Raw genomic sequence first — 19,935 nt, 5'->3', positions numbered from 1 at the left:
TGCTTCATTTTGTATAATTGTCTGCATAGCCCCAATCATTACCTACACTACTTCACGTTAAAAACGCACAGAAACACCAACAATCATAGCCGCTGTTTAATAAGTCTTGGAACTCTTAGGCACTTCACATTTATCATCTTATTTAATCCTCACAATAGCCTGCAAAATTGAGCATTATAATTCCCATGAAGAAACTGAGGCTCAGAGAAGTTAATGTGCCCAAGCCACACGACAGAGTGGCAAAGTGCAGATCAGAAACCAGGTGTGTCTGACTCCGGAGCCTGAACTCCTTTCACCATCGGCTCATGGGCCTGGTGATGGCATGACGTGAGGAAAGAAACATTAGTTAATAAAGAATGAGGGTTAAAAAAGGCTGACTATTTTATGACTATTGTATATTCTTTCCAATACTTCTCACTCTTTCAAAGAGGTTTTCCTGAGAGCTGTTTGATTCCATAATATAAACTCATCAAGTTCACAGGGTTTTTTGTAATTTTTATTCACATTGTAAGAGTAGTGCACACACATTATAAAATATCTGAAAAATATAGAAAAGCAGAGAGAAGAATAAAAATACCCATTTTCCTTCTACCCAAAAGACATTTTACAGTATTTCCTTCTAGTCCTTTCTCTCCCACATGTCCTTTTAAGGACATCTTGGGCATAAATGATTTGGTACGAATGACTAAAAACAATGGTCCTTAATATTTTGTAGATCAAGGATCCTTTTAGTAGTCTCAGAAAGCTATCATCCAGAATCTTCTAGAAAAAAATTCATGTACAGAATTTCGCAGGAATTCAAGGAAGTTCATAGACCCTATGTTCAAGATAGTCTATTCTGCTAACTTAAATAACACTACCACAAACATCTTTATGAATACAGGTTTTTCAAAATGTAGGATTATTTCATTAACATAGAACCCCTGAAGTGGAATTATAGAGCTAAAGGTCATGAACAGTTTTGAAGCTCTTGATACATACTATCAAAGTCCTTTTAATAGTTTTTATTACCAATAATATAAGAATGTACCCTTTCACACTAAAGGTACTCACCAGCATGGGGCACGATCACTCCCAATTTATGTGAAAAAAACTATCATGAAATATTAATTTACTTTCCTTTGATTACTGCTAAGTTTTAATATCATTGACATACTTATCTTTTTTCCCCTCTTTTATGAATATTTTATACACTTCCCATTTATTTATTGGGAACTTCAAATTAATGAATTTATTTAAAAACTACAGAGAAATCTAAAAATTTAACCCTCTTCCCCTTACTGCTGGTTACAAAGAAGAGAAAATTTACTTAATCCCTTAAGAGAAAAATGGTCTTCACTTTTCCTATGAAATATACTTAACTATATGAAAAAATACTATTAGAGATAGGTAAGATTAAAGTTCATAATTTCATTGTTCATAACATAATTTACCTACTATCAAAAAGCAATCTGTATTTAAAAGTCAAACTTTATCAAAAGACAATTTTGATAAGCCAAGAAGACAGAATTAACTCACTGAAATGGTAAAAAAAAAAAGTATATAAAAATATTTGACATTGCCTGGCTAGAAGTAATAGGGCTCTTAAAACGTGCTCTTACTACTGTCACTTGAAGTATTCAAGCAGAGGCTAGATAATTTTTTTTGTTAGAGATACAGTAGAAAGTGTTTTTTCACCAAGTAGGTGAAGACTGCCACGGCCTTACAACTCAAGATTCAATTGGTAGGGTCATGGTGACGAAACAAGACCAGCCCATTGCTCCAATACCCCAGCACACTACACCTCCCCCGGCCCCAAGAAAGTAAATGGGTTAAAAGTATAGAAGGTGGAATAGGTATACCAAAATATGACAATAACTGCAGGCTAGATGACAGAAAATTGAATAGGATTCTAGATATTTCTGATTGTTTGGACAGGGACTACATTCTTAGCCCTTTCTTCTCTGTTCCTGGTGGTTTCTTATCACCACTCAGACTAGTTCATACTATCCTCTGAGGAAAGTCATGCTTACACAAACTCTGTAATAGTCTAAACGAGCGTACAATATTTCGGTTAATATACGATAATGTATTCAATTTAGCAGAGCTTCTCATAGTTCTCAGATAATGTGCAACTCATTTATAATTCTTTCTTAAAAGAATATTTTTCCTCTGAGTATAGCCAGTTTACACTCCCAGTAGTTCTTTATACTGCTTGTTGCACTATATCCTTACCAATAGCGAACGCTATAATTTTAAAATTTTGCTATACAACAAATATCTCATTTTGTAAAAGTAGCATTTATTTGATTTTTAGTGACTATCTTCCTAATTACAAAAGCAATAAAGAAAAATAAAAAGAGTAAGAAAGAGGCTGGCGCCGTGGCTGAGTGGTTAAGTTTGCAGGCTCCACTTTGGCGGCCTAGGGTTTCACCGGTATGGACATGGCACCGCTCATCAGGCCATGCTGAGGCGGCGTCCCACATGCCACAACTAGAAGGACTCACAACTAGAATACACAACTATATACTGGGGGGCTTTGGGGAGAAGAAGGAAAAATAAAAAATAATAAAAATTAAAAATTAAAAAAAAGAGTAAGAAAAAAATATCCTTAATTTGACAATCAGAGATGATTGCTGTTAGGTAACATTTCGCTATAATTCCATACAGTTCTTTTCTATGCATATTTTTAACCTTGGACTATATTATATATACAGTTTACTATTCTTATTTTTTTCACTTCCTATATCATATTTTTGCACGTTCCTAAATATTCTTTACAAAATACCATTTTAATGCATATGTAATTATTTTTATTTCCAATCTTGTATTTCGGGATGTTGAGATTGTGTCACATGTTTTTTTCACTGCTACAGTTAAGACTGCAATTAACATTTCTGTCCATATCTCTGCCCACTTCCTTGATAAGTTCATAGAGGAGGAGGCACCAGGTGAAATAACATGAACATCTTTCTTGTTTATGACACATCTGGCCAAACTGCTTTCCAAAATATCCTCCTCACCAGTAGTATATGAGACTAGACTGTATCACTCCCTTGCCATCAACGATTATTATTTATTAAAAATCTTTGCTAATTTGATAAGCAGAAATTAATATTTCTTTGTATTTATCAGTCGTTATCATCGCATTTCATTATCAGTAATATTTTGTATTTTCTGAGATTATTTTTCATGTCCTTTTCTGATTTTGGTGTTTTTCACCAATTTGTCTAGTATTAAGAGTATGAGTTTGTGATGTAAGCTGAAAATATCTTTTGCCAGTTACCCATCTGCTTTCTAAATTTTGCCTGTCTCAATTTCAGAAATTTAACTTCTATACAGCCTAAGCCTGTGCCACTGTGATTTTTTCCACTGTTCTTAAAGAAAGCTTAGAAAGTCTTTGACTCCCAATCAAACAGTCATCAACTGTTTTCTTCCAGTTTTATGATTTCATTGATGACATTTAATTCTTAAATCCATCTGGAAACTAATATATATTTTCAACGTAACCTACAGAAATTTTCCAAACTAAAAATACGGGTGCACACTGACAAAAATGTAGGAATATCGCTAATTTTAAAAAGGTTTCCTGACAGCAATACCAATTCTTCTTGCAAGCATCTACTTACTTTAAAGCAATATTTTACAGAGGGAAAAAAATCTATTTTTTTAAAACAAAATAAATTTGGGGGAAAAAATTGGCAACGGGGCAGGAGATCTATTTTGGTTTAAAAATCCAAATTAATAAATATTTAAGAGTACTAACTACTATAGTTGGTCTTGATGATCGTTTTGGTCGATGATTAAGTAGTATATCAACAGCTCCCACTACTTCAGAGTCGATTGCCACCAAAAGTGCATCTGTGGACTTTAAACAAAAAAAGGTTAAAAATGAGAATGGAGGATAAAAAGGTAAACTATTTATTTTTACTAATTCATGAATAAAACTATTTTTTAAAAAAGACTTAAACTGTATTATATACAGTAATACTAAATTTTCAAAAATTTACTGTCCAAATAGTACATTTGCTCGCCTTAGCAGAACTTCTGTGTATCACAACACACACGTTTCTGTCCTGATTCCACTGCATGAGCTGGTAAAATAATGAACGCTCAACAGAGGAGTTTATTAACGGAACAGTGCTGATCCATGCAGTATTTAAAATTGAAATTTTTTTTCAAGACCTTTATCTTGAATTTTGGACCAAAAGAATCTTAACATTCCAAATCTATAAAAGAAATTGCCAAGAACTATTACTACAGGGAAAGGATTGTGTTCAGTCTAATAAAAATGATCATCCACGCAACCATGAGGATAGGGGACAATGGAAAACGTAAACGGGGGGTATCCTCTGTTCTCATCTTTAAAACACACACAGGTGACTGAAATGGGACAAATTTGACACTAAGATTAGTAATCGTACCAAGTAAAAACCACAAAGAGGTAGGCTACCAACGTCCTTAGAGACAGGAGGGAGAAATGACTTGATAATTTCACTCCCAATCTACAGCTCATTTTGAAGCTCCAACTTTTGACAAGAGGAAAAAGTAAACAGAAGCTGAGGAAATAGAGACTTTTCCACCCTCTGTAACAAAATCCACATTCCTATTATGATGCTGGGCAACCATGATGTCAGGTTTGGGGGTTTCTTTTTGTTTTTGCTTCTGTTTTTTTAAGGAAAACCATAAAGGCAGAAAGGAAACATGAAGGTCAACAATGATTTAATCTAAAAAAATGCTCTGATTATTTTCAATCTGTACGTTTTTTAAACTGTTATAATCTTTAAAAATTATTTAAATCAACATTCTCTCTTTTGAAAATGAAACTATATCAGATCTTCAATATTCTTTGTAGTTGAAAAGAATAAAGCATTCGTCCACTGTATCTAAATGTCAAAAATAGGACTAAAAGTGGCACACTTTATCTGGATATCTAAAAATAGGACTAAGCACCCCAAAGAAAGGGTTGGGGGCCACATTCAACCGTTAGGAACAGCCTATGTATTCCCACAGGAAAAACTCCCACTCTCTTGGGAAATTTAATTATTTTATCCCTTAAAACTTTGAGGGTTCCCTGGGCTGCAGCCTAAAGTCTAGCATTCTTCTTCTTCGTCTGCTAGAAATGCAAACATTTCTCCAGTTTTTACCATTCTTGGTCAGGTGAGGCAAACAACCAAAAAGAACCAGGTGTCCATTACTACTACACATTCTATTTATGATTTTTAATTTTAACCTATAAAGCTAACGATAGTAATGCCACTGCTCTCAAAGTCAAACACCAGGCCACTTCAATCATCTGAAACACAGCCATGGATCAGCTTTAAATTTCCCAAAAAACCATACTGAGCTGTCACAAGCTAACTTCACGGGCATGTTTCCCAGAAGAAACAGCCCCAGGCACCCCGACTTAGAGTTGTCTATAAATGACAGATATCTGGCTTTCCCAAGTATCCTTCAGATCTTTACTGTATAAGGGAATAGCTGGATTAAAACCAACAGAGAAGGGAGAAAGGAAGAAAAACTGCTAAAAGTTAACCATTGAAAAGATGAAATATCAGTGAAGCAAAAGCGCTATCAACGCACAGCAGTCCGAAGCCACTGACTGTGAGGACAAACACGCTGCTGCTTTCAGACTATACAAAGCAAAGACAATGACTACACTTTAATGATTCCCACCTACGATGATAAAGTTAAATTATATTCAGACACACTATTTAGTAAAGAACAAAGAAAGATTCATGTTAAATCTTTCAATGCTTAAAAGGATAAGCTTCAGGTATAAAAAGACATTTAAATAAAAAGTCACGTAAATCAAATTACCATTGATTTATTCTGCACAAATGGTATGTTATTTGATAAAGCAAAGGCAGTTCTGAAAGAAAAAAAACTTTTAAATTATTTTTAAAATATCCGTAGGTATACAAAATGTTCTCATTAGTTTTGCTCCCCAATTTCTGATATTTGACCATTCCTTATTAAAATCTATTCAATACATATATTTATAATGTATTTACGAGGTTGCTATCTTCCTATTCACCTCAGAATTTGTATTTTCAACAATTCCCATACTCTTTCCTCTAAGCTCAGACTAAGAAGCTACTTCCTTTCCAAAGCTAAGTTTTCCACCTTGGCATCCTATTTAAGGCACTTCTGTCTTCTCTAGGATCTTGGTCCTTCATTCACAGAAATACAGTCCTAATCCCCACCTCCCAAAACATTAAATCCTTCCTCACTCTTTGCTAACTTGACTTGATCTTATCTTTCTCTTACTACTCAAGTTTTCTTCTTTCTTTCACTTTGTCAAAGTTCTTAAATCAATGCCAAAATCAATCATTTTCTCTAATTCCACTGATCCCAGAGTCTCCAAGGCCTTTGCCTACCTCCTCATTTTCCTTGCTTTCTAAGCAACATATTAAAACTGTTCCTTTGGTTTTTACAATGCTGCAGTATCCCAACTCTTTTACTGAAACCCTTTTCTTCTAAGGCCCTTTATCACTGTAGAAGCTCCCTAAGAAAGAATCCGCACCAGCCGTTTGCTCTTCCCTGTGATTCTGCCCACTCTCACGACATGGGTGATCTTGCCCCTATCCACGCCCGCCTACTGTATTTCTCCAGCCTGACTTCTCCCTAGAGATGTAATCACTCTAACTGCCCATTGGAGACTGCCTGATATTCCCAAAATAGACAAGGCTAAAACCAGAATTTATTTCTCTGCCTCAAGCTTGACTTCTCTTCTGAACTTCCTGTTTTCCTTCCACCCCTCTCCCAGTCACGCATGTGTAAGATCTCCAAATCATCTTGGACCCCTTCTCAACTCCTTCCTCCAAATTCAAATATTCTCTAAGTTTTATCAACTCTTCCTTCATAACATCTCTCACATTTGCCATTCCCCCCCATTCTTATAGTCACTATTCTAGTTGAGGCTTTAACCTCTTCATATCTGTACTACTACAAAAACTGCTCACCCAAGCTACGGCCTTTCTCACTTTCTATTTTCTAATCTATACTGAATATAGCCACCAGACTGGTTTTTCCAAGAATACCACTGAACACATATCACATCTTTCCTCAAAAAATATTTAATAATCCCCCTATTTATCATATAAAACTCAAATTCCTTAGCCTGGCATTCAGATCCTTTTCATCAGTTTTGTTTTACTTATTTTCCCAGATAATTCCCACTACTCTCCAACTCAAATATTTTGTTCAAAAAGGCTAAGCCAATTCTGTCTCAGGAATATACACTGTACATGCCTTTGTTTACATCCTTCTCAACATCCTCTGTACCCAACCTATCCACACGTTTTTGAGAGTAGTTTCGGGTAGTAGGTAAACATAGACTCTGGAGCCAAAACCTGGGTTCAAATTCCAGGTGTGCCATTTATGGAGTGACTTTGGGCAAGTTACCTAATTTTTCTGTACCTTGGTTTCTCCTCTATAAAATGGAGATAATAATAGTACCCATCTCCCAGGACTGTTGTGAGGAGCAACGAAGTGAATATTTGTAAGGTTCCTGGCACACAGTAGCACTACATAAATATTAGCAACTATTAATATTTCAAGGCTGAGCTCAACTGACACTCCTCCATGAAAACTCTCTTGATAGCTCCAATCCACAGTGATCTTCTGTCTTCTATGTTTCCAAAACATTTATTGTAAACCACAAAAGTTTAAGTATAAAACAGGGTGTCTCAAGAGTGGCACCACTGACATTTTGGGTCAGATAATTCTTTGTTGTGGGGGGCTGTCCTTGCACTGTAGGATGTTTAGCAGCATCCCTAGCCTTTACCCAATAGATGCCAGTAGGAACCCATCCCCTAGATGTGAAACCAAAAATGACTCCAGACATTGCCAAATGTCCCCTGGGGGGCAAAACCGTCCAGTTGAGAGGCACTAGTATAACACAAGACAAAATACAGGAAAGTACTTCGTAATCTCAAAGCAATATACAAGGGTCAAGTATTATTACCACTCAGCACTTATCAAATATACTTTTGTATTATTTAATTCATTTGTAATTCACACGTACTTTCATTGTCCAATTAGTTTTAATATCCTTCAGTACAGAACTCATGTTTTATCTATTCTTCCACAATCACAACCAACTGAAGGCCCTGGACATTTGTTGATTGATAGACAAGACACAGATAACCTGAGACAGAACACAGTGAACTGGAAAGAGCATGGGAAATGCAGTCAGAAGGTCAGGCACAAATCTTAGCTTTGCCCTTACTTCTTTTAGAACTTTGGGCAATTCATTAAAGTCTATGAGCCTCAGTTTTCTGATCTATAAAATGGAACATCTATACAGGCTGGCTATGATGTTCAGCTGTGATCAGGTATGTGAAAGAACCATGCATACTGCAGAACTGTTGCATACATAGAATCATATGTGTAACAAGACAAAAATGATTATTATACAATAATACCTCTTACCTAGAATCATTAGGGACTTTCTTTATAACCTTATTTTCTAGGTTACTGAAGCTTATGCCTTTAAGTATTTAACTTTGAAATTTAAACTATTTTGGTGGAAGTTTTCTGCTTTCAGAACTACTATATATCTTCTTCTTTCTTCTAAAACAAGAGGGACTGAATATAATTTAACTTTTCCTTTCTGACCCTGGGCCATTGTTATAAACATTAATTATCATTCAGCTTACTATTAGAGCTCGCTCAGAGATGATCAGATGTATAACGCTGTTGATCTCTTTATTAAATAGAAGCAGAGGTACTGTGCCTCATTTTGTTCCACTGCAGCCCTCATGCCCCTTTGTTGCCCCCCTAACCCTCTAAGGATCAGAAAACAATTTAATTAAGTTTGTTCAAGTGGTCTAAAATGAGAAAAAAACAGACTTTGAAGGAGGGCTCCAGAAGTACTCCTCTGACTAAAGTTCACAGACTTAGCTGGGAAACTTCACGGCATCTACTCTGGCTGCTCAGAGGTATTTGTGACTTACTTTCTGGTTCTCAGTGGTGTCCTGGATAGCTGAAATTGCTGGGAAAGCAATTTCTTTTTCTACTCTAAACAGGTGTATGTACAGACAGTATCACATGTTGTAATACATATAAATATATATGTAGAATAGAAATGTACCTAAAACTAATCTACTTATATTTTTAAAATCTTCTGTATTTCCTGATGCCACTCAAAAAAAAAATGCCTTATTAATTTAAAGCCACAACAAAGCAAACAATCATAGTATTTGAAAGAAGAACAAAAAAAAAAGGAGCCAGAATTCATGTGCTAAGTCCCATCATAAGCAAATCAAAAAGGAAAGGAAAATATTATTACATTTCCTTCAGAATCTCTTGACTGAATTCTTTCAAGGCTTATTCGCATGCCTACTTTTCTCCCTGAACTGATAGGAAGACATGCAAAAAGGTCAATATTTTCCAGTTTAAAAAAACTTGTTCACCTTTAGTTATAAGCAAACACTAAATTTCAGGAAAAAAGGGAAAATTTAATGAAATTAACAGGAGAACATCAAAGACAAATTGAAAATTGCTTGGTGAGTCAGGAGCATTTTGTTCTTATACTTGTAAATTATATGGGCCACAGAAAAACCAGTTCCCCTGACACTTCCAGAACATGTGTACTATTTTTAGATACACAATATAAATAGTAATAACATAGGTAATAAAAGCAAAGTCATCTTTAATAAGTCATGATAATTTACCTCTGTCAGATGTTGTAAAACATATAAGGGAGGGAAAAGTGAAAGTGGGGAGGAAAAAGATAAATCAAGTCAAAATATTATACTTTTTAAAAAAAGGCTTTTTTTTGTTTATTTAAAAAATTTTCAGTGGCTCAAAACCAAATAAATGGTGGAAGAAAGCACGAGAGAGAAAGAATGGAAGGAAGGAAAGAAGGAAGGGAGGGAGGAAGAAAGAAAACTAGAAAGAAAGAAGAAAACATGGCATATCTAACAGTACTTAGAAGCTACTGGATAAAATCATCTAGCCTTGTACCTGACAACCGTAGTCCAAAAGAAGCTGCAGTATATCCAAGTTTTCGTTTTCAATAGTTATGGTAACAGCATTTCTCCCAAGCACATCTACGCAATTTATGTTCAAGTCACCTGAACTGTTTTCCTCCAAAATCTTTTTAACCATATAATAGTCACCTAAATAATAATATACAAACATAATTTAATATCCATGACATAAATAAGAATGACTGTAAAGAAAACTTAGCTTATTGATTTAAAAGATTTAAAAACCTAAACTCATTTTCATATATGGAAATGTGCAAGGAAAATGTGAACATTTCCTTGGTGAAAACTTACATCCTGATAAAATAATATGTACAGCAGCTGAAAACACAGAAAGTAGAAAAATTTTAAATGTGCAGTTTGAAATAAAAAGTTGTTAGTTAAAATTCATAACTGACTGATTATAAGAAGAGAAACTTTTAGAAGATATGCAAATAAAGAATGCCCAAAAGCACAGACTGGAGGCTAGAAAAATAAGATAGAGGAAGCTTAAAGGATTTAAGTCTTACATTTCAAATACATACCACATTTACTCACACATCCTAAGGGTTAAAAATGAGACCTAGTAATAAGTGGAGGATATTATAAAGAGGTTTTAGAGGGGAAAACATACTGTGGAAAAACAGTGAATGTTCCTCTGTTTGTGTGTATGTATAGCAAGAGGGAAGGATACCCCCAAATTCCTCTCTTCTCCACTCTACACACACACACACACACCCCTATCTTATTAATGAAGCTGTTTAGATTAAATGGCCAGTAAACAAAACTTTAAGGCAGGAGTGGCTGACAGACGCCAAAGTCAGAATATTTCAAAGCAAAATTCTGACTTGTCAGGAGCATGCAGATTACCTTCTGCGTAACTCTAGCCCACATCAAATCAGTTGACCCATGGGGGTAAATGAGAATAATTATAGAGGTAATCATTTTCACAGAGGGCCACTATATTTGTTTGCTGAACAGCTGGTGCAGTAATAAGGGAAATAAATCAAGATAAATGATAATTAGAGAAAGAAAGCAAGGTGCATTTTGTTTGTTTTATTTCATTTTACTTTTTAAACATAAAATGAATAAACCATTTTAAGTGATTTGCAAATATAGTTTTTCCTTAGAAGTCTGTGAACAAGCAACAGGAAAAGAACAGAGTGGAAACCAGAAGGAAAAAGAAATGAATGATTTCATGATAAAGAAAGAGAAAATACTAAAACTGGACTAGGTGAGCGAATAAGAATAGTAACAGGGGCTGGCCTGGTGGCGCAATGGTTAAGTGCACATGTTTCACTTCAGCGGCCCAGGATTCACCAGTTCAGATCCCGGGGGTGCAGACATGGCACAGCTTGGCATGCCATGCTGTGGCAGGCGTCCCACATATAAAATAGAGGAAGATGGGCATGGGTGTTAGCTCAGGGCCAGTCTTCCTCAGCAAAGAGGAGGATTGGCAGCAGTTAGCTCAGGGCTAATCTTCCTCAAAAAAGAAAAAAAAAAAGAATAGTAACAGATGTTTTTTTGGTTGAAATTTCAAATAAATTTGCTATTATTTTAACTAATGACTTTCAAGTCCCTACACATTTTAGAAGAAGTTCAATGGTATTTTTCCTGATGGCATATTTCCTGAGTTCCCTCAAGAAGGAAACTAGTCACAAAAAGGAATATTTTCCTGATAGCACTACTAATTAACATTTAGACACTAACACTTCATGGCAAAAACTTATCAAATATTTCACAAAGTAATGCTCTTAGTCACAAGTTGAACTGACAGTGAACACACAGAACAGTGAAAATTCATCACTATTACTGGAAAATAACACTTAAAACCTTGTCAGGTGAATTTATTTCAATATTTTAGTAGCAGGAGAATGCTACCCACCCATTAAAACTCTGCTGTATTTTCTTTGGTTTCATGACGTGTCTAGGTGAGGGTTAATTTTTTACTTATCCTGCTTGGGAGTTATTAGGATTTCTGAATCTAAAGTCTTCTGCCCTTCCTTAATTCTGCAATATTTTCAGCCATTATCTCTTCAAATATTGTTTCATTCCCACATATTTTTTTCTCCCACTGGAACTTCTACTGGGCGTTATGTTGGATCATCTCCTTCCAACTTCTCTGTCTCTAAAGATTTATTTTTCCTCTTTCTCTCTGTCTTTCCGGAATTCTGGATAAATTTCTTAAGATCTTTTTTCTAGTCACTTATTCCTCCTTCAGCTATTTCTGCTGATTAACCCATTCACTGATTTTTTTTAATGACTATATTTTTTATTTCTATAAGTTTTACTGGGATCCTTTCCAAATCTTTTGACTTACTTCATCATGTTTTTATTTGCTTATTTTAAACTTTTAATCATTTTAAACATACTTATTTAACGGGCTCTATATGATAGCTATCTTAAGGTCTTAGGGATTTAATCCTGCTATTTGTTGTGCTCCTGCCTCTGATAATGGGTGACTGTCTCCTTTAAGTTGGGTATTGCAAACTCATCTGCACGCAGCTTAATTGTGGGAATCCAGGCAGCCTAGTTTGAAAGCTTGTCTCACCAAGGATGTTTCGTGTTTATTTCTTCCAGATAACTCAGAGGTTTTGCTACTCTGTAAATCCTTTTCATATTAATTTCTCAGTTTAGGTTTTCCCAGACCAAGTAGGTAGCATTTATCAATTTAAACCCCTAGCCAATAAGAGGCAGGACCATAGTTACAATCCTTAGGGGAGTCTTATTTACAAACTTCTTCGCAGTCTCCCTGTGCTGCTGGATGGGTTCTTTTCCTCATCTACCACTTTGTTAAAGGCATAGTGCTTTAAGGATCCTGGTTTTATGCTTGGCTGCTGTTCCAATTTCCTACTTTGGACAGGCTGGAGGCCTTTTAACCTGTTTTCATATGGGCATTAAAATTCAAACCCCTACAATGTCTGCACCAATATTTAACAATATTAGCAAATACAAACATGCAAACAAAAAAAAATATACTGGTGTAACAAATTTATTTTTCATTGTAAATGTATATGATAAGTACGCTAAGAAATAAGCCATTTTTCTAAATCGCAAAAACTCATTTCAACAGACCTGAAACAGAAAACACCTATTTTATCTCGCTAATAAAAAAAAAATTTATATGGGGGGAAGCATGCATATTTACTGCCCCCCCCAAAAGCCAAATTTCTCCAAGGACGTTAATGACGTTATAAAATGGGAAACTGACAGAGAATACCAAGCTATTTCAAATGGCACTACAGGATAGGCTACAAAACTATCACATATAAAACTCTCTTGCTTGAGACAGGTCATGCAATAATCCTAAATATACACACCATACAAATAGTTACTCCAACTGTATTTCATTATGACACTCCTCTGTCCTCAGTTTGACAGGAATATTAAATTCCCTTTCTTGACATACTTTCTGTTTGCTTTAAAATAACCATAGCTCAGTAAGCTGGGGTATATGCAGTAGCTACTTACTCATCCTAGGACAACACACTCTTTTCCCTTCCCCTCTCAGACAATTTTTGAGAATAGAGAACTCAGGCAATTCACTCCAGTAACACTAAATCATTTTACATAATCCAGAGACAATGATCTTTGTAAGGTTATAGACATATATCGTTTGTTTACATTTTCAAGAGTAGTCAAAGTTGTGTCCGTGGTGGACTTCAAGGAATGCTTTCATGATATTATTTAATACTATTACATAAGAAAATAAAAGTAGCTTGACAACAGACATAGGCGGACTTCGTTTCTATATCAATGTTTTCAAAAAGTTGTGTAAATAAAATCCTATTTCAAAAGCAGTAAGAGGTTAGAGAGGCTGTCATTTATTACAAACACACTCACACATACAAACAAAAAACCCTCTGTAGTTAATCTTTTCACAGTGTAAGCTGCCCTTTGGGTTTACGTTTTGGAAGTTTGCATGATCCTAAACACAGTTTTCCTAAGTGAGCACAGCCATTGTAAGGCAAGCTGAATAAATTTAGAAAGAGAAAATGTACAGCACTTTTTTACACATAGGAAATAAAAGCAGTCTTAGGGCAACCAATTTCCCATTCCTTTTATTATATGCATCAATAGAAAGTATGCTTAAGTGAAGAGACTTTATTACGGCCCTAAAAGTGATCGACTTCTAGATTTTAAATCTAGAAATTTTAAATCGGCTAGGGAGCAACAAATCTTCCTCTCCAATAAAAAGCACGAACAGTTGTTCCGTAAATTTGGGGAAAGTTTGAGACTAAGGCAGAATTTCTCCAGTCCTGTCTATTTCACGTATCTCCGCCCGAGAAAGTAACATACCCAATCGCATTCAACAGTCTCTGAATACCAAGGCACTTGGTGGCTGAAGCTAAACTAGATAAGTAAGGTTTTAAAGAGAACGGAAAACAAAAACCAGGTGAGAGCCTACAAACACGAGGAACCTCAAGCAAGGTCATGGAATTTTCGGAACGGAAGATCTGGAAGTAGACAAACCCTGTGGGCTTCCAGAAAGAAAGAAGTGAAGCTCCAAGAGGGAGATCAGGTCATTAAGGCGGTCAGTAGCACAGGTGGGGCGAAAACCCCAGGGTCCGGGCCCCGACGACGCTACCTAAACAGCCGAGCCACGCAGGGAGGCCACAGCCGGAGCCGCCGCCCAGGTTCGGCGCTCGGAGGGCGGCACCGCGGCTGCCCCCGCCCGCTCCGCACTCACTCACAGGGCAGGGGCGGCGCCGGGCGGCGGGACAGGCAGCGGCGCGGCGGCCACAGAGCTGGGCGCGCGGGACGGAGGGAGCGCCCCAAGTTGAAGCCGGGGGAGGATGAAGGGTGTGGAGGGCAGGGGCGCCCAGAAGCGGAGAAAGGGGCCTAGCTCTCACCCTTGTCGCACGCCAGCAAGAAAAGCTTCTCATTCAGGGTGTTCTCCTCCTTCACCTCCCGCACATCCTTCAGCGCCATCACCTCGTTCGGCGAGGAGGATGGGGAGGAAGGCAGGGAGGAGGAGGAGGCGCCGGAGAGGTCCGTGCTCGGGTACAGGGCCGCCATCATCGCGGCCCATGAGGGGGGCAGGCCAGGCGACGGGGGCGGGGCCCCCACCAGCCCCGACCCCGACCCCAGCCCCGCCCCAGCGTTGGAAAAGGGATGAGTCGTTCCCACGGCTGTCTCGCCGCGCGGCCCGTTGGTCCCAAAGGGCGTCACCTCCCCACGGAGCCAGCAGTCGCCCTCCACTGACAGCCCCAGGCTGGTGGCGGCGCATGCGCGGCCCCGGGGCCAGCGCCCCCTCCCCAAGCGTCGGCGCCCGGGCCGAGCAGGTCCGCGCCCGTCCGGGGACGACAGAGTGGCGCGCGCCAGGGCGGCAGCCGAGCGCGGGGCCGTGCCAGGAGCCGCAGGGGCCGCGCAAGGGGCGGCCCAGCCCAGGAGGAGGATGAGAGATCGATGGGAGAGGAGCTCCGAGAGGAGCTTCTGCGCACGTCGAGCTCCTGGGCTGTGGGAACCTCCGGCCGAGCAGCGCTAGCAGGAGGCGTTCCCGACTCTCACGTCACCTTCCGCTCCGCGATAGCGACGACGCCGGGGCGGGGCCTGCGGCAGGGGGGCGGTCTCTGCTGTGGGCGGGGCCTGAGGCGGGGCGGGGCCTACCAGCGCCCCGCCCCTCTGCCCCTCGCGAGCCGCCTGCCAGGTAGAGGCTTTGAGCTGCTGAAGGACAGCCGGGTGCACTATCTGCACACCCGGGTTGCGGATTTAAGGTAGTTTCCCCGCCGTCTCCTGCTGCACGTAAGTCAGTCTGCAGCGCCGTGGTTCGCTGAGCCTCTGACGACTTAACGTTTTGTCGAAACCCCTTGTGGGATTGCCAGATTATTTCATATTCCGGTGTCCCCTGCCCTAAGCAGAGAGGAGAGGGCCCCCGCCCCGCCGCCAGACGTGCCTGTCTGTGGGAGCTTATGTTGGGCACGGTACCCGCCTTTCCAGGCTGCATTTCCTTGACAACTCGTCCGTGATGTAAAAGTGGCATCACACTGCTGATGTCATACATTTATTCGCATGTAATTCGAGTGTAACCAACACTTAACCATTGGAGAAGCACGGTTTTAGGACCTCCTCTACGTCGCAGTCCTTCCAGTGGCTTCTTGTTCGTCTTCACATTTATAAATTTGATTTTAAAAGATGAGTTTTAGGCAGAGGCTAACTGAAGCGCACTAAGTGCTCCTTCCTTGAGGTTTTTTTTTTTCAATCAAGCTTTTATTTAAAGCAGCTTGCACCTTTAAAAGCTGGGGGGGGGGGGAGGTGGGAGGGACTGGAAATTTTGTCTCCTGAGTAGTTCTTATTGCTTCCCACAACCAACTCTACAAAAATCTAAATTGTGCCCTCAGTGCCCTAGCTTTTTAATACATATATTTACTTCGGAGTATCTTATATTTGTGGGAAATACTTCCTATGCTGTTCACGTTTTGTTCCATCCTTGTCCCTGCCAACACTGACTCCCAAATTGCCTAAATACACCTTTCTCACCAAAGCCCGCTTTAGCTCTTCTCTAAAGGGGCCTCAGGTAGATGATAAGATTGCGCAGCTTTCCAAACATTTTCATGTGTTTACTTCAAAATAGATATCTCTTGAATCATTGTAGTTTTCTCTTTCTTTAGTAGCCCATAAATCGCTCGTATTCTGTAATGCTTAATACAGTTCCAATACAGTTTGTGTATTTGGTGGACTTTCAACATTACTCATTATAAATTTTTGGCCAGTGAACACGGTGGTGCCTATTTGTGTTAGCTTGTGTGTGTGCTTACACGCTCTTTGCAGTCCAGTACAATTTTTACGTAGAGGCAGAACAACTCTAACCCTGGCCCATCCACCAGTTCCGGATGTGTGAGGGTGAAAATTCAGACGGCTCAGAACTATAGAAACCACTTCAATGTGAAGCCTTTTCCAAGCTTCTGGGTTTAGGTGATTCCTTATCCGTAGGACTCGCACAGGGGCTGGATTAATTTCTTAGACTCAGGGGAATTCCAACCGATTTGAATGGATAATCCTAGGAGGCATTCCAAAGTATTGGAGGGCTTTTCCTCCTTCCAAGGAAGCCAGTGTTGCAACTGCACCCTGTTCCTCCGACGTCTTTTGAATCATCTCAGATGCAGAATATTCTCTCTTGCCTCTCTGGTACATTCTTCATCCAGCATAAATTGGGGTATCTTAACATCCCCAATGTGATGTTTCTTTTGCATCTGTGATATGAAGATGAATGATAAGAGTCATGGTGAACAATGGCATGCACGATTCAGAAGCAGCACATGACTCAGAGCAGCTCACCAACTGCAGGTGCAGACGAGAAGAGCCATCACAATTCCAGTTGGAGAAGAGAAAATCCAGATTCGGATCGAGTCCTAGAAGTACAACAGACCGTTTCTACGTCTCCAAACTCTCTACCTCTCCCTCATTATTCTTGGGCCACATTTGCCTACTTCTTTTCCTAAAATACCTGCAAGACTCTTCCTGCCTCAGAGCCTTTGCACTTGGCCCCCTGCTGAACCCTTATCACATAGCTCCTCCTCATCATTCCTATCTCAGTACGAGTATCACTTCTTTAGAGAGACCGTCCCTGACCACCCAAACTAAAAATAATCTTCATCGCAGTTCCCAAGTCAGTCTCTATCACATTACCCTGTTTTATTTCTCCTACTGCATTATCACTATCTAAAATTCCTATTTGTTTATCGTCTGTCACTCTCTACTACAATATAAGATTCATGAGGTCAGGAAACTTTGTATTTTTCTCAACCAAATCTCGAGTGTCTAGCATCATACCTGGATCATACATTCACTCAGTTTATTACAGCACAAACTAAATTTGTAGTAATCATGCATTTGGTCTTTACTAAAATTCTTCATACTAAAGAACCACAGAACCACCTTCAGTCCTCCAAAAATAATCTAATAAAAATTTTTTGTTTTACTAATTAGTTTAGGAATTGTTCTTCTCTAGAAAATAAGCTTACGATAGATTAATTTTCAAGGTTGTATATTTTTCTTTAAATGAAATAAATCCTGACGCATTTGTACATACACAGAATTTTTATTAAATGTGATCTGTGAGAAAAAGAACACTCTAAAGTGCCAAATTTCATGTAAATCACATAATTTAGTAAATATAATGGGGAAAAAATCAAAAGGGGAAACATGATTTAAATAATCTCACAAAAGAGCAAGAACATATCTTAATCTTCATATAAGAAAACAATCGTCAAAATATAAAAGGAAAGAAAATCTCTTTTGTAGAAGAATGTATTTGAAAATTCCACCTGTTGATGATTTCATTTAAAAAATTCTACACATGAACAGTCTCACTCTTACGAATACGTATGTTTTAATACATGGTAGAAAGGAAATTCAGACTACTCATCACACTGAGATAAAGTGACAGCATTTTTGTTGCACGGCAGTATTGCTCACTGGCACTAACAGCGGAGGATAGAGGAAATAGATTCCTGAATTCAGTTACTAGAATTAGTTTACTGCTAAAAATTCAGACAAAATTAGGTCTGAAGCTTAGCTATGCCCAAGTAACACAAGCATTAACCAAACATTGCCAATTTGTAGAAGGCTGTGGGAAAAACGTGAAATTATGCTGAATATTAGCTTTGTGTTACTTTCTACTAAAGATATTCAGTGGGCATAGTCTAAATTATTTAGGGCTTCAGTATAGATCAAAATTAACATGTGTAATATAAAGCTAACAGTATAGTGTCAACATGTTTTGAGATGCTCTAACCAATGTTTGACTATAAATATTTGGAAGAAGTCAGTTGAAAAATAACTATATGCACATCCAAAATGAGTATGTCTGAAAGGAATCTTTATGGACCAGATATTTACAAACTGAAAAGTGTTATACACATAATGGGGGCACAGTAAATACTTAATGGTTGGCTGACTGACCAATTATACATATCATTTAAGGAAACCTGAGTAGTGCAGGTGCAAAATATATATACACACACAGATATCTCTTTATTAATATCCTAGCAACATATATGCACTGCATGTCATAGTTAAAACTGTATTGCCAAAGTAGCATATGGAAAGTATCAATGCAGTCAAAATTAAGTTTTAAGTAAAAAGCTCCTGCTACTTTTACAAGAGAATGACTAGGGGATTTATTAAGAGTTAGCTGTCATATATAAAAAAATTTAATGTTACTGAATACCTGTCACTTAAAAATTGTAGACAATATAGAAATTTACAGAAAAAGTTTTAGACCACTTCACATAGTCGAAGGGAAAAAACAAAAAGATTAAAGTAGATTATGACTTTGAATACATTTATGATCAAAATTAACACACACAAAAAAATTTAAACACATTTCACAGCAGCACTTTCAAAAATTTTTTTGTATTGATTTTTTTTAACCATGAAGAATGAATTAGTCTTGTTTTAATGAGACTTTCAGAAAACAAAAATAATTTAATCATGAAATATCAGCTTGATAATGAACATATTCTATTAGTATCCACTGGTAAATTAGTTCTGTTATCCAAAAAGGTCGACAAATTCTAACTAGTAGGGACAGGATATTGAATTCATTAATGAATTATATAGCTATTTTGAGCATACAAATAATCTCTGGTTTTATACCCACTACATTTCAGAATTCTGTAAACTGTGAGGCATTCAATGTGTTTAATGTGGCAGAAAATCATATTAAATGTTTCATTATTTTAATCTGTTCAGTCCTTTTCCCATTAAGCACGCAAACACGGTCATAACCATCTTTGGTTTCACTTCCACGAGGTCATCAGGTAAGGCATATATCCGGGCACCGATCTTCCGAGCAACTGAAATGGCGTATCTTGAAAAGACAAGAGAAATATCTCGGTATTTGTTATCCACTGTGTCTTCACTTAATAAATTTTAACAAAAGAATGAAATATTTTGATAAGATCAAATTTGCAAGAAGGTTAAGTTTGTGAGTACCTTTCCCATAGAAGTGGTGCTTAAAAATGTGAATTTTAAGGAC

At 38.0% G+C, this 19,935-nt stretch overlaps 2 protein-coding genes across 5 annotated transcripts in view; both read right to left on the bottom strand.

The window, feature by feature from the left end:
* TRPC1 (transient receptor potential cation channel subfamily C member 1) overlaps positions 1 to 15,493 on the bottom strand; it is a 58,099-nt gene extending 42,606 nt beyond the window's left edge. Inside the window, exons 1-3 of one of the 3 annotated variants that reach the window (XM_023621053.2) lie at positions 14,807 to 15,455; positions 9,952 to 10,106; positions 3,746 to 3,847 (exon numbers count right to left, since the gene is read on the bottom strand). In XM_023621053.2, the coding sequence (XP_023476821.2) occupies positions 3,746 to 3,847; positions 9,952 to 10,106; positions 14,807 to 14,975 (426 nt within the window). In that variant the 5' untranslated portion in view covers positions 14,976 to 15,455. Of the gene's footprint in view, positions 1 to 3,745; positions 3,848 to 9,951; positions 10,107 to 14,806 lie in introns of all 3 variants that reach the window. The other 2 variants (XM_005601067.4, XM_023621054.2) reach the window with 2 other exon arrangements.
* A 2,481-nt stretch (positions 15,494 to 17,974) lies between these two features.
* PLS1 (plastin 1) overlaps positions 17,975 to 19,935 on the bottom strand; it is a 107,546-nt gene continuing 105,585 nt past the window's right edge. For both annotated transcript variants that reach the window (XM_001493516.7, XM_070238276.1), the window contains exon 16: positions 17,975 to 19,767. In XM_001493516.7, coding sequence (XP_001493566.1) covers positions 19,632 to 19,767 — 136 coding nt within the window. In that variant the 3' untranslated portion in view covers positions 17,975 to 19,631. The remainder of the gene's footprint in view (positions 19,768 to 19,935) is intronic.

The sequence above is a fragment of the Equus caballus genome, chromosome 16 (assembly GCF_041296265.1).
Source record: "Equus caballus isolate H_3958 breed thoroughbred chromosome 16, TB-T2T, whole genome shotgun sequence".
Lineage (NCBI taxonomy): Eukaryota > Metazoa > Chordata > Mammalia > Perissodactyla > Equidae > Equus > Equus caballus.
This window is presented reverse-complemented; position numbering and strand designations above follow the sequence as displayed.